Source organism: Thamnophis sirtalis, unplaced genomic scaffold, assembly GCF_051295495.1.
Source record: "Thamnophis sirtalis isolate CommonGarterSnake01/CBP01778 unplaced genomic scaffold, rThaSir2_p1.2 scaffold_8, whole genome shotgun sequence".
Classification (NCBI taxonomy): Eukaryota; Metazoa; Chordata; class Lepidosauria; order Squamata; family Natricidae; genus Thamnophis; species Thamnophis sirtalis.
The window spans coordinates 195,609-209,816 of NW_028261388.1; the positions used below are offsets into that span (position 1 = coordinate 195,609).

A 14,208-nucleotide genomic window follows, 5' to 3' on the forward strand; every position below is an offset into this window, starting at 1 on the left:
ATAGGATGGTTGCTGACGAAGGAGAGTCAGCCGTCGTAGTAATAACGACATCCCCTCCGGGGCTGGGGGGGGGAGGGGGCTTGTAATTTTGGCAGTCATCATTTTGCTTGTACCTAAGGGGTCCCCTTAAACCTGGTACTTCTCGTCCTGTGCTCCAAGGCACTTGAGGGCAGGACAAGAAGCCACAAGTGGAATGTCATTAAAGAGAGGCCCAAGGTAGAAAGGAAGGAGGAATTTCCTGACGGAACAAGCGAGCAGTGGAACGGCCCGCCACCAGAAGGAAGGGGTGCTCCATCACGGGGGGGGTTCTGAAGAAGAGGCTGGGCGGGGAGATTTCTGGTTTCGCTCCCATGGAAGGGAAAACTTGCAAGGTTTGGGCCTGGATCCTTCCCTGCCCAGAGCAGACAGCCCCCTTCCAGGGAGGGCTGCCCACCCAGAGATTCTGGGGGGGGGGGCGGAGGGGGGGTCACTTTCTGGAAGGCTTCAGCTGGGGGGAGAGGAGCGAGGGGGTGGGTGGGTGGGAGGGGCGGCAGGGGCATTCCTGAGCCTGGGCTCTTGTCCGCTGTGTACACAGAGCAGGTATGCAGAGCCTGTCCCTCCGGCTGTTGCCCTGGGCCAGCTGGGCTGGTTGGGGAAGGGAGCAGACGAGGCCCCTGCCCCCCTCCAGACCTCCCACTCAATGGGGCTGCTGAGCCCAAGGAAGCCTCTGCCCCCCCCCCCCCCGCCCAGCTTCCTCCCCCCAGGGTTCTGCATCTCCTCTTGTAGTAGCCCTGGGGTGGCTCAGGACAGGGGCTGCCGGGTGGGGGTGGCTCAGCTTCACCCCTCCATTGAGAGAGGCCCAGCAGCCAGGTTGACCTTTTCTTGCTGCTGCTGCTGGTGGTGGTGGGAACTGACTCTAGATTTTAGCAGCAGATCCAACTCAGCTGGGCAGCCTGGGGTGGGGGGAAGGTCTGGGTTTGGAGGGGGGGGTGTACCGCCCTCTAGGGAGGAGCAGCCACAAGGGGGGGGGCAAGGGGTGGCCCGGCTTAAGCAATGCGCTGGGTGCTTTCCCCTGTTGGGAAACATCTGGCTGCCCTGATATAAGAGGCCGGGCAGCAGGGCTGGGCCGGCAGTGGAGCAGCATGGGTGTCCTCTCTGCAGCGCTCTGCCTCAGCTGGGCCCTGGTGCTGGTGGGAACCCACCCCTTGTGAGTGGCTGTGGACCGGGAGGGCACAGGGAGGAGGGGACAAGCCCAGTCCTTGGAAGAGGCCGGGGGCTGGGCTCTCTGCCTTGGTGCTCAGGGGACCATCCGTTTTCCCTGAGTGATGGGACTTGTAGTGGGGCCCTTGAGCCAGGATCTGGCTGGGAATCCCTTTTGGCCCTGGGGTCGTGAGAGGGGCCCCCTGAAAGACCAAACACTAATGGGGGGGGATTTCTCTGACAGGGGACACGGCGGCCATGGCAACAAGACAGCCGGCACCTGGCATCACCTGGGCTCGGAGCCTCCAGCCAACAGCACTGGTGGGTGAGCTGCCCTCTGGGCGGAAGAGAGCCTGCAAGCTGCTCTTTGCTGGATCCCACCTGCCCGCTCCAAATCTCCCTCTCCTTCCCTGGGGAAAGGAGAGGGACGAGGGCTTCCCTAGGGGGCCCTTTGCACCCCACCCTGAAGTCTTCCGCCAGGGGAGCACTAAGGACTGGCCAGAGGAAGTGGGGCTGGGAGGAGGGAGCTTCTGTGACTTTTGATTCCCACCCTCAACTAGAGGAGTCTCCCAGTCCTGCGGATGGGGGGGGGGCAGAGGGGGGGGGATGCTGTGGAAATGAGCCTGCAGAACAGGCTGGGAGGGGCTCCTGAGGAGGGGACCATCACTGAAGGGTGGGTGTGTCACTGCTACCTCCACTCTTGCGTCCAGAGTTAATACAGCGCTGTGCGGACGAGGAGGGCTTTGACGCTGTCACGCTGGACGAGATGGGCACCATGGTCTTCTTCAAAGGCTCTTTGGTCTGGAAGGGCTTCATAGGTACTCCGCAGCCCATAGAGGACTCCTGGCCTGAGATCCGAGGCCCCGTCGACGCAGCCCTGCGGATCCACTACCACGACCACCCAGACGGCCTTCACGACAACGTTTTGCTCTTCCAGGTGCTGCCAACTCGCAGGCGAGCTTTGGAGGGGCAGCTGGGGCCACCGGGAAGGCCGTGGCAGCGAGGGGCTGGCTGGCTTAGGCAGAGCTGCGTCCAGGGCATGGGCGGGTGGTGGAGGGGGCTAGGCGAAATGGCCGTCTTTTATCCCCTCGTAGGGCAAGAAGGTCTGGGCGTACCATGAAGGGAGGCTGAGACTCGGCTACCCCAAGTTGATTGAACAGGAGTTCCCGGGCATCCCAGCCGACCTGGACGCGGCCGTGGAATGCCATCCGAAGGAATGCCCGTCCGAGACCATCATGTTCTTCAAGGGTAAGAAAGGCTCCCGCCAGGCTGGTCTCTGTGCGGCTGCTCCTTCGCTCGGGTGGCTGCTGCAGCCCCTCCCCTGGGCTCCCATCCCAGCCTCCTCCTGCACTGACCCACCCGCCGTTTCCCTGCAGCCCCAAATGTGTTCACCTACGACCTGAGAACAAAGGCGGTGAAGCGGCGTGACTGGCCAGCCGTCTCCAACTGCACCGCAGCCGTGCGCTGGCTGGAGCGTTACTACTGCTTCCAAGGCATCCGCTTCCTGCGCTTTGATCCGCTGCGGGGTGATGTGCCCCCCCACTACCCGCTGGATGCCCGAGACTACTTCATGCGCTGCCCTGGCAGAGGTAGGTCCCCTCGTGGCTACTGGGAAAGACACCGCTGAGCCCAGGACAGGGGCCGGGCCTGCAAGAGAAGGAGGGGCGCAGGAAAACTTTGGTCTGGGGCTCAGTCCTGGTCCCTGAAGGAGGAGGCGGGGGGGGTGTTGCTCTTTCTGGCTGGGAGCCAAGCGGTAGCCTCTGCCTCACTGCCTTGCCCTGCACCCTGACAGGCCACGGGAGGGAGTCCCGGAGGAACAGCACGCTCTGGAGCACCTTCGACGCCTGCAGTGGGCGTCCTTTCCCGGCCTTCTCCTCTGACGATCCTGGGCGAATCTATGCCTTTCGCGGTAAGCCAGCAGGCCAGAGGCGGGTGGCAGGGGAAATGTTGTGTTCTGCAAAGGGCAGCTTAGCGGACCCCCAGTCAGGGAGTGTAGTGGGGGAGGTGGGGGAGTTTGGGCTGAGATAGCGCTAAGGCTGGGAGTTAAGGTCACCCTGGTCCGGGTGCTGTGCGGCCCAGCCAGGGGGCACGAGACGGCCAGTCTCCGCTTCCAGGGGAGGGCTGGGCTGGGGGCCCTCGTCCTGGGGGCCCCTCAGCCAAGGGCTGCTGGGGCCTCCAACTGCTGCCGGCTCTCCTCCCGCACTCAGGCGGCCATTACTTCCGGGTGGACTCTGTGCGAGATGGGCTGCACGCTTGGCTTCTGAACCACACCTGGTCAGGGCTGGAGGGGGAGGTGGACGCCGCCTTCAGCTGGGCAGACAAGCTCTACTTCATCCAGGTGAGCTGCCAAGGGAGGCTGGACTTTAATGTCCTTCCAAAGATCCGGGGCTCTGCCCCATCGCAGGGCGCTCCCTTAGGGGTGGGCAGGCGAACGGTGGGCCACCACCAGAGCCACAGAACAGAACATGGGACAGCAAGCAGGGCGTCTTGGGGGGTGGCAGCCCCCGAAGGTCAACTGGGGCGGGGGGTGGGGGGGCATCTGAGGCTCCACAGCTGACCTTTCTCTCCGGCCTCCCTGCAGGGCTCCCAGGTTCTCATCTATAGAGCTGAGCACGGCTACAGCCGGGTGGAGGGCTATCCCCGGCCCCTGGTGGAGGAGCTGGGCGTGTCCCAAGCAGATGCTGCCTTCACTTGCCCTCACTCCTCGGAGCTCTTCGTCATCCAAGGTGCGCAACCAAGAGGGGGTGACTTTTCTTGGCAAGGGGGCTCAGAGGGCAAACCCTCCCATCCCTTCTCGGTCTAGCTAGGCCCCGACACCACTTAAACTTCCAAGCAGTCTGGGGTTTGTACTGCAAGTGGCCTCTGATGGGCTAGAGAAGGAGACAAGACCCAAAGACCTTAATTCTAGTCCTAACCCAAAAGGCAGGTGGAGAGGCCCCTCTGCCAGGTATTGCCCTGAAACCGTGCCCTCCACCGGGGAAACACCGGGAAGCGACAGGGAGGTGCAGCCCTCTGTCAACCTTAGGTCCCACCTAAGCGTAGTACACAAAATTGTCTGCTACAACGTCCCACCTGCCAACGACTCCTTCAGCTTCAACCGCAAAAATACAACAATAGATAAAAACTCAAGGTCAACCGCTCCAAACTCAGTGGCAAAAAATGCGACTTCAGCCACAGGGTGGCCAACGCCTGGAATGCTCCACCTGACTCTGTTGTTACACCCTCCGACCCCCATAACCTTAACCTCAAACTGCCTACCGTGGACCTCACCCCATTCCCAAGAGGTCTCTAAGGGGGCGGGCATAAGCGCACCAGCGTGTGCCTTCCGTCCCTGCCCTGTTGTCCCCATTTATTCATCCCCTTTTTCTGCATTCATGTCCATGTTCATGTTTCTACCCGTCATCTCGTACATCTGTGACAAACTAAATATAAAATAAGAATAAATAAACCCCTGGAAATCCTTCTTGGGGCTGAGCCAGATCCCATCCATGTTTTAGATTGGGGTCTGTGTGTGTGCAATGAAGCAGAAAGGAAACAGATGAGTGAAGGAGGGGCTTTGGAGAAAGGGAAAGGGGGGCACGAAAGTCAGGGGAAGACATGGGGACCCCCCACCCAGCCTGGCATCCCAGATGAAGGCCCCCACTGACCACATGCCCCCTCCCTCCCTCCCAGGAAATCGCATCCAGCCGATTGACCTGCTGCAGAGTCCTCGTCGCCCAGGGCCATCCCACCTCCTCCCCCACCCACGCGTGGACAGCGCCATCTGCACCACCAAGGGTGTCTTCCTGTTCGTGGGGGCTGACTTCCACCAGTATCCGGACGTGGCTCAGCTGGCGACTGCTACCATCCCGGCGCCGGCCCAGAACACGGCGGCCGTCTTTTTCCGCTGTTCTCCCTCCGGAGCTCCCCCGCATCCTCCCCGGGGAGGGCAACGCCCCGGAGACCAGCCTCAATAAACCTCTTGTCTCAGCCGTGGTGCCGATTCTGCCCCGTTTGTTTTTGACTATGGGGTGTGTTGTGTGTGTGTCGGCCCCTCGGCAGGGAGCGCCGCAGAGCAGCACGGGTGCGGGCTCGAGCAAGACGCGCGGATGAGACGGGTGGGCAGGAAGGGCAAAACGAGTCGGGTTCGGGAGAACAGGCTTTTATTGCGGGCTGTTGAGTCGGCCGCTAGGCAGCTGGGGCCGCGGGAGCCCCCTGGCTTCTTGGGCTTAGGCGAAGATGCAGACGGTGCCCGAGGCCAGGCGGTGGTGGTACTCGTGCAGGAGGCTGGCGGCCAGCGGGAAGCTGCTCTTCATCTCCAGCTTCCCCGGCACCACCAGGAGGGAGACGCCGGGCCCCAGCCCTTCGGCCAGCTTCTGCAGCATGCGGCGGGCGAGGTAGCCGCGGGCGCGGGCCGGCTCGGCTTCCAGGCTGGCGTAGACCTCGGGCGGGGGGTTGGGCAGCTTCCACTCCAGCTCGCCGATCAGCTGGTTGGTGCGAGCCCTGTCCAGGGCCGAGGGGTTCTCCCGGTAGCAGGCCACCAGGCGGAGCCCCGCACCGTCCCGCGCCGTCACGAAGTTGCCCTGGGCCAGCACCTCCCCGCCGCCCGCCTCCTCCTCCTCGCCCTCCGCCTCGCCCTCCGCCCGCCAGGCCATGACGGCCCAGCAGAGCCAGTCGAAGCTCTGCTCCAGCCGGCGCAGGAGCGAGGCGGCCAGCTGAGCCGGGTCGGGGGAGGCCGCCTGCTCCAGGGCGCGCTCCACGTCCTCCTGGGCCTGCTGGCGGAAGTAGCCCTTGCACTGGCCCAGCGCCTCCTTCATGCGCTTGTGCAGCGCGGCCACGCGCGGGTCCCAGACGCCCAGCAGCAGCGCCGGGTCGCGCTTGCCCAGCCCCGCCTGGCACAGCAGGCACAGCAGCCCGGCGCCCAGCACGGCGTTCAGCTTCTGGCAGAAGAGCGCCATCTGCGGGCGGCGCGGGCGGTGGCGCTGCACGGCCTGCTCCAGCAGGGGGCGCTGCAGGGTCAGCGCGGCGTTGCCCTGCAGGCGGCGCCACAGGACCAGCAGGCGGCGCTCCAGTTTGTCTCGCGCGCAGCCCTGCGCGAAGAGCTCCATCTCCGGCGGCGCGGCGGCGGGCGGCGCCCGCACTGCCAGGCACAGCTGTCCGAAGACGGCGGCCACGCAGTCCTCGCAGGCGTCCAGCCCGCCCTCCTCCAGCAGCCCCGGCCCCGCCGCCAGCTCGCGTTCCAGCAGCTCCACCTCTCTGCGCACGAAAGCCAGCTCCTCGGCGCTGGCCGAGCCCTGCAGCTGGGACACGACCCCCAGGGCCAGCGAGCGCAGCGACTGCAGGAAGCCCACCGGCTCCAGGCACTGGGAGAAGAGCGCCATGCCGCGTCCTGCAAGGAGAGACGGGGGGGGGGGGCTCAGCGGACCAGGGGCTGGAGCCCGGGACACCCTCCCACCCCCCTCCAGCCAGGCAGTCATCGCTGCGGGTCTCGCTCCTTCCCCCAGGAGCCCAACTCCCTGACTGAGCTTCCGCTCGGACTCGTGTGGGGAGGATCTAGTTGGCCCGTTCACTGGAAGCCCCCGGGGGAATTCTGGCTGTGGAAGGCCTGGGCCAGGGGGCTTTGGAGGGCTCCGTGGCGGCAGAGTCACCCCAGAGCGCCCCCCCCCCCGGTCAGAAAGGAGCAGACCAGGTTGCTGCTGAGAGGATTGGTTGGCTTCAGGGCCCCACGGGGGGGGCTAAGGGGGTGGGTGGGTGCAAAAGGGGCAGAAAGGGAAGAGGCGGGAAAGCCCCCCCCCTCCCTCGTGGGACACCAAAACCCCTTTGATTCTCCGCATTCAACCTGAACGGGAGCCTCCCCAGGCCTCAGCGGAGACAGGTGGTGGCTACTTATTACCACTTCATTGATGACCCCCAAGAGCACAAGGCAAGTCCGGCTGAACTGAGCTCCTCCTCGGGGTGACCAGGGTGGTGACCACCTCAGGAACTCTGCCTCCCCCCCCCCCGGGGCCAGAGAGGAGGAGGAGGACGGAGGGGCACAGCTGCCCCAGGTCCGGCCAGCGCTGTGGCTCTGTTGGGAGCCTGGGCAGGACTTGTCCTCCGCACACCCTGCCCTTGCGCTGCCCTCCAGGGGAGGCAGGCAGTTGGCCGCAAGGGGAGGAGAGGCCCGCCCTCCCGGCCTGTGCTGTGAGATTGCCAAGGGCACCGAGGGCCTGGCTCGCCTCCTGAATCCTGCCAGGGGTCAGCTGGGCATGGGGGGAGAGGGGCAGGGCGGCCTGTTCCCAGGGCCGGGGGGGGGGGCGAATCTCTGTCAAGATGGCTCAGAAGAAACTGGGTTTTCATCTTGGTCAGCCTGTACACCCCCCCCCCCAGCATGCAGTCCCAGGGATACATAGGCTGGCCTGGTGGGTCAACCCCCATCGGGTGGGGGTGGGGGAAGTGGACAGCTTGCTCATAACCCAAAGCCCCCTCCTCAAGCGCAAGGGAGCCAAGAGTGGGACCCCCTGGGGCAGGGAGCTTCCCCTTCCTAACCTCCCCCCTCTCAGGGCTTCCCTTGGGATTCCGCCTGCCTCCTTCCCTGCCAATGGCCTCAGAGATGCCACAGATGGGGGTTGGGCTGGGGAGGGGTCTGCCTTAGCCTTACCTGTTGGCTTGGCTCTTGCAAGCTTCCACCTGGACTGGGCACCTGCTGGCACCTGTAGCGTCCCTAATAAATCCCCACCTTATCTTGGCCCCGCCCACCTGAGCCGCGTGCTCAGTGGTTTTGGCTTGGGCCTCACCCACCTGGACCCCCTCCACATTCTCTGGGGGGGGGAAGGGAGGAGGATAGGTGTAGTTCTGGAGAGAAGGTGACCGGCATGCCTTCTCTTAGGAGTTTCCCACCTCCGTTTTCTGCCTGTGGGTGGCTTTGCTGGTTGAGGCTTCTTGAACCTCTCAAACAGCCTGTGCTTAGGGGGCTCTGCCCCGCTCTCTTCCTGGGAGGGAGGAGTCCTGTTTATTTGGCTCTGTCTTGTCCCTTTCTGAGGCCCCCTCCCCACCCCTGAGGAAGCGGGGGGGGGGCTGCATGCCAGTTTTTGAAGCTCTGAAGGCTCCTGAGTTTGCCTTGCTTGGCTGGTCAGTGCCCAGCTGCTCTGGTCCACTTGGCCCCGTTGAAAGGAGATGCCCGCCCTGCCTGAGCACAGCCCCAGAGGCAGCTCCGTGCCCCCTCCGTGGAACCTTCTCTTTCACTGCACTAGGAGACGGCCAGCCAGAAGGCCAAGGGGGAAGTTGCAGGGAGGTGGGTGTTAACTGGCAGGCGTGGACTCTGGCACAGGAGGCCATGGGCTCTGGAGGTGCACAAGACCCGAGCCCCTTTGCCAGTGCTGGAGAAAGAGGGTGCAGTTGCCGGCTGGGAGGACCCAGCTGTGACCTGGGGGGGGGAGCAGCCTTGTCTCCCTCCTAGTGCTCTCTTGCACATGGCGTCGCGCTTGCACGATCTCGGGGAGAGAGAAATTGATGGTGCAAAGTGGCATAAGATGGGGGCTGTTGCATTGCTCCTCTCGCTGGTCCCCTGCCCCTGCCTGTTGAGTGCCTTCCTCGCTGCACTTGGCACCCAGGGCGCTTTGAGGCTCACCCTCTTAGCCCCTCAGAGCATCATAGCGGCCATGGCTGCAAAGGACGCTGTTGGAGTGGCACCCTTCTCAAGTTGGCCCAGGATTCGAAGGCTAAACAGCCGGTTGCCCAGCCTGGCATGCAGACCTGCAAGATGTGTCATACCTGAGCCCTCCTGCCTGGGCCACAGCCTGGCATCCTGCTTTCTCTCCTGCTTCCCTTCTGCTTCCTCTCGAAGGACTAAATGAAGAACTTCAGGGCGTTTTATGGATTTTTAATTCAAACGTGATTTTATTTTAAGTACATAAAACATTACTAGCGCTATTTCATTTTATTGTTTTATCATTTGCAATATATCCTCAGCAACTGAACTCCCGCCTTTCTCTGTTGCACACATTGCTTCTCTTCTGCCAAGATGCCCATTTTAAGCCCTAGGTGGGCATTTTCAAAAGTTTCATTCTTCGCTCCATGGTAGTTGCTGTAGACGCTCCCCCCTCCCCTTCGCCAAGGGTGCTCCTTTATTGGCTTGTGGCCCCAGGGGAGTCCCCTGGCCGTGGGCAAGAGGCCTCCGGGGACCCCGGGCGATGGGTGGGTGAGCTGGATGTCCATCATGTTTAGCAGCAGCTAGAGTGGCACAGACCAGGTACCCTCATTGCCTGCAGGAATGAGTGCCACTCCTGTGCCCTTGCCCCAGTGCGGCCAGGGGCATAACTTTCTTTCCCAAAACTGGAGGAGGGCGGGAGGGGCGACCCGAAGCCTTAAATGCCTCGGGGGGGGTGAATGACGTATGTAGCACAAGCCACCCAACCAGGCAGAGGAAATAGATGGACCTTTTGCTATACGGTTAAACCAGGGGCTGCAAGAAACTTGCCACTCCAGCAATGGGGATTTTGCCCTGACATCAGCTGGGAAAGACACTCCCTCCACAGCGAGTGGCAGACCAAAGAGGCTCCCGGCCTGCCTGGTTGACGGCTCCTGTTCCCCAAAAGGTAGAGAAAGGAGCCGGAGGGTCAGCTGCACTCAATCCTTACTAACCGAGGTGAAATGATACGAGGTGTGGAAGTCACCTTGGGGGAGAGTGGCCACGTCATGCTAGCATTCACCATGATATAATCCTAGGTAACTGAACAACGTCAGACGTTAAGACTTCAGCAAACCGAGAGCGGGAATCGGAAGGATTCTGTCCATGGAAATCCTCAAGGGGAAAACGAGATACTGGAGAAGCTCTGAGAAACGAAGGCCCAAGCAGAAACAATACCGCAGGGAAAGAAAGGAAGGTTTGCTCTGGGAAAACGAGGGATAATAAAAAGCACAAGCGTAAAAACTGGACTGAGGTGCCCAGAACTAGAACAAAGTATCGGCAGGGAGACCCTTCCAGGTGGGCACACAGGCCGGGGGGGGGGGAATGGGAGGCCCGGTGAGGGGGGGGAATAGGGGGGGGGGACAGGAAATCTGCAGGGAGGGTTTCAGGAAAGCTAAGATACAGAATGAGCTAAAACTTGCAACAAATGCCCAAAATAACATTTTCTTTCCCAAATGTAAGGAGTAAGAAGGAAATCAAGGAAGGTGACGGGCAGCAGGGAGAAGGCAGAACTGGTTGGTTTCTTCTTTGCGCCTTTTTTTACACAAAAGGGGGGAAAAAACAGCCTAACCTACCAAAAACACATAACCTCCAAAATTGTTGGAGACAAAAGAGAAAAGCCAAAAACAGGCAAAACATTAAGAAAACACGTTTGTACTTGAGATGAGTTCCAGTCACCAAGGCCAGATGGTTTACACACCCCAGGATTAGAATTGGGGCTTGCTAACCCCGTGGAAGAAAGACTCAGGATTCACAAGGGTCTCGAGCACTGAGCCCTAACCAACAAGGCTCAGCCCAGTCGGGAGAAAAGTCCTGCCACTTGGGCAAAAAAGCAAGCAAAGGAAGGAAAAAAGCCAGGCCCTGAATAGGCAGCGCTGGGCTCAACAGGGGTAACTGCGGGAGAGATCAGGGGGTCCCAGCCACAAGTAGGAGCCAGCCGTCTGCTGCAGCAGCCAAAAAAGCCAAGCCAGACCTGGGCTGCATCAACAGAGGGAGAGCATCAAGTTCATGTGAAGTGACAGCACCCCCTTTGTCCTTGCGCTGGTGGGGTCACGCTGGGAACTCTGGTCACGGGGACAGAGAAAAGATCCTAGAGAGAGTGCAGAGAAGAGCAACCAAGAGGACGAAGGATCTGGAAGTTAAAACACGCAGTGAACCGTTGAAGGGACTCTCTTGGTATGCCTTGCCTGACCAAGAGAAGGATTTCCACTGCCTCAGAATGCTTCTCTAGAGGTTCAGCCTTTCACCTCCAGAGAAAAAGAAGAGATTGTGCCAGCAATGAAGAGTTTAGCATGGGGCTAATCAGAAGCTTTGGCATTTAACGCTGGAGGCATTACATCTATTTAGCACAGCTTCTCTTGTTGCAGGTTTCACTATTCAAGGCAATCGGCTATAAATGTTGGTGCCAGATGAATTCTAAAGCCAGTGAAGGGATATTTGAGCAATTTCTATTCATTATGGAATACATATTTGGACACAGTTCTATATATTTACACCCAAATACCTTTTCATTATAGGAGTTTATTAGATACAATATATTGACACATATCTTGCTATACCCATTATCCATAACACATTTATAACAATATTCTATGCTGTATTTTTTCTGAAAGCTTATCAATAAGAAAAACATATCAAATAGCATTCTTATAGAGCAACAGGATGGTAGTGTTCCAATATTTGAGGGGCTGCCACAGAGAGGAGGGGGTCAAGCTGTTTTCCAAAGCATCCGAAGGCCAGACAAGGAATAATGGATGGAAACTGATCAAGGAGAGATTCAACCTGGAAGTAAGGAATTTCCTGACAGGGAGAGCAATCAACCCATGGAACAGAAGTTGCATTCAGAGGTTGTGGGAGCTTCATCCCTGGAGGCTCTCAAGAAGAGACTGGGCTGCCCTCGGTCAGAAATGGTGTGGGGTTTCCTGCTTGGGGGGGGGGTTGGACTAGATGACCTCCAAGGTCCCTTCCATTCAGAATAACAGAGTTGGAATGGACCTTGTAGGTCCTCTAGTCCAGCGGTTCTTAACCCTTTTGAAAGAATCGCCCCCTTGAGCCATTGAGGAAGTTATCACTGCCCCCCTCCCCCAACATAACCTCTCAATCACAACACAGGGAGATAATTCTCCAATTTATGCAAACACATTTTTTGTTTTCTTTAAAATTGTCATCAGGACGTATCGATGTAAATAATTTATTTCAAGTCTTTTTCCCATATCTCAACTGTGTGAAAAATTCTGATGCCACCCATCACTTTACTCCCAAACTTTGTGATACAAGTATTTCATTATTATCTTATTTATTCAAGACACTTAAATGCAACGGCCACTGAAAACAAAATTCAATTGCAAGAAAATGAAATGCCTGAAAAAAACCAGTAACATTTAATGATTTAATTACAAGTGAATTTTAAGACTCAAAAAGAAATATAAAAAGGGCATTAGAACAAACCGCAATGCAGGAACTAAGAATTTCAAAATGAAAACTCTTAAACTAAATTAATATTTGAGGAAAATATATATTCATGCACACTGTAAAAAGGGTTAAAAAGACACAGAGAATTTTTTTACAGAAGGAAAGCAACAAAAATCAGAGCGACAAATTTAATGCCTTAAACTGAAGAAATATATATATCTACACAAAAAGTTTACACAAAGAAAATTGAAACCATAAAACCGAGAAAATATAATATCAAACTGGATGCTAAAAAAGTACAATACAAAGAGACACACAAAATGTTTTATAGAGCACAAGAAGAATTCGAAAACGAAGCCGAAAACTCAAACTGGAACATTGTTGCTCAAAGGAATTGATTGCGTGAAAGTGCTTGCGCTGGGCCCCAACATGGTGGCAACAATCTCTAGAGCCGAGGTGGCGCAGTGGTTAAATGCAGCACTGCAGGCTACTTCAGCTGACTGCAGTTCTGCAGTTTGGCTGTTCTAATCTCACCGGCTCAGGGTTGACACAGCCTTCCATCCTTCTGAGGTGGGTAAAATGAGGACCCGGATTGTTGGGGGCAAATATGCTGACTCTGTAAACCGCTTAGAGAGGCCTGAAAGGCCTATGAAGCGGTATATAAGTCTAACTGCTATTGCTATTGCTCTTTCACCGCTGGTAAAAATCAGCGTTTCTCCGATAGTGTGAGGTTTGCCACATTTTGCTATCAACAAAGATACTTCATAGGAACAAACGAGCCCCTTGTCGGCGTTGAGTGACGATTTTCCAAATAACTTCTCAACAGTGCTGCGACCCTCAAACTTGGCCTTTAAGGATTTGAAAAACAATAGCGGTTTGTTGGCTTTATCCGAATGAATTCTTCCAAATGGTCTTTCAGTCAGAAAGGCTTCATCGCTTCATTTGAAAATGTTTTCTCCCAAAGAAGACAAAATGGAAGCTGCACGTTGGAAGGAGATGGAATGAACCCCAATTTTAGGTATTCCGTCGAATATTGGTGACGCTTCCTCTTCTGGGCCATGTTGAGAGGTCTTCCAAATGAAAGGCACTAACTGCAAATTAAGTTTTTGGCTGCACTGGAACCCTATAAAACACGCGTGGACGTCGATAAACCTAGTTTCAACAGTTACGTTGACATTACAGCTGACACCACAGGGGCAGCCACTCAGCATGCGACGTTTCGAAAGAAGTGCTCACTCCTCCATCACTCCATCACCACTCCATCACCACTGTATGGGTAGAGCGAGAGAAGCTGCTGCACAACGCGCAGGAAGATGAGCGATGCGTAGTCACATATTTACAGCGTTCTGCACTGAAGCCAGCTGGAGGAACCTTTTCAAACACAGTTCAATCCACTAATATCGAGCGATCTGATGTTTTTGTACGACAGATATACAGCGGTTCACTGTACGAAAAAAGTATCAAATGTGTCCCCAAAACTTCTTGCTCCATCGCCCCCATATCACCCCACCTTCCGTTCCTTCGCCCCCCTTGTCACCCCTTTTCATTCCATTGCCCCCCTGAAAAATGAAAACGTCCCCTTGGGGGCGATATGGCCCAGGTGAAGAACTGCTGATCTAGTCCAACCCCTGCTCAAGCATTTCCCACGAGGAGCCTCCAGCCTCTTCTTGAAAGCCTCCAGACTCTGTTCTTCGGAATGGGGGGTCTGGTGGCTCTTCTGGTACTTGAGGGGCTGCCACAGAGAAGAGGGGCTCGACCTAGTCTCCAAAGCACCTGGGGGCCGGACGGGAGGCAACGGGGGAGGGGGGGAGATCATCAAAGACAAATCCAGCCTAGAAGGAAGGGGGACTTTCCTGACAGCCACGTCCACGGTCCCTTCTTGGCCTAGGATTCTAAGGCCACAATGCCCCCCCCCCCCGACCAGCACCTTCTCTCCTTGGTGCCCCCACAGCTGCCCAGTTTGAGCCCCA

General features: G+C 57.7%; 2 protein-coding genes across 2 annotated transcripts; one reads left to right on the top strand and one right to left on the bottom strand.

Moving 5' to 3' along the window:
- The first annotated feature begins 1,049 nt into the window (after positions 1-1,049).
- On the top strand, positions 1,050-5,150 carry HPX (hemopexin). The gene is made up of 9 exons (XM_014068844.2): positions 1,050-1,186; positions 1,424-1,500; positions 1,890-2,116; positions 2,274-2,427; positions 2,556-2,768; positions 2,972-3,088; positions 3,387-3,517; positions 3,761-3,905; positions 4,852-5,150. The coding sequence occupies exons 1-9, from the start codon at positions 1,122-1,124 to the stop codon at positions 5,133-5,135; spliced, it is 1,413 nt and encodes a 470-aa protein (XP_013924319.2). The 5' UTR covers positions 1,050-1,121; the 3' UTR covers positions 5,136-5,150.
- A 154-nt stretch (positions 5,151-5,304) lies between these two features.
- Positions 5,305-6,539, bottom strand: LOC148044228 (uncharacterized). Its single transcript, XM_087720912.1, has one exon. It carries the CDS (start codon positions 6,537-6,539, stop codon positions 5,388-5,390), a length of 1,152 nt encoding a protein of 383 aa, XP_087577038.1. The 3' UTR covers positions 5,305-5,387.
- Positions 6,540-14,208: the final 7,669 nt, after the last annotated feature.

Coding starts and splice junctions, on each gene's coding strand:
- HPX (XM_014068844.2), top strand. CDS start 1,122: ATGGGTGTCCTCTCTGCAGCGCTCTGCCTCAGCTGGGCCCTGGTGCTG. Junction 1,501..1,889: donor GCCTCCAGCCAACAGCACTG/GTGGGTGAGCTG, acceptor TCTTGCGTCCAG/AGTTAATACAGCGCTGTGCG. Junction 3,518..3,760: donor ACAAGCTCTACTTCATCCAG/GTGAGCTGCCAA, acceptor GCCTCCCTGCAG/GGCTCCCAGGTTCTCATCTA.
- LOC148044228 (XM_087720912.1), bottom strand. CDS start 6,539: ATGGCGCTCTTCTCCCAGTGCCTGGAGCCGGTGGGCTTCCTGCAGTCG.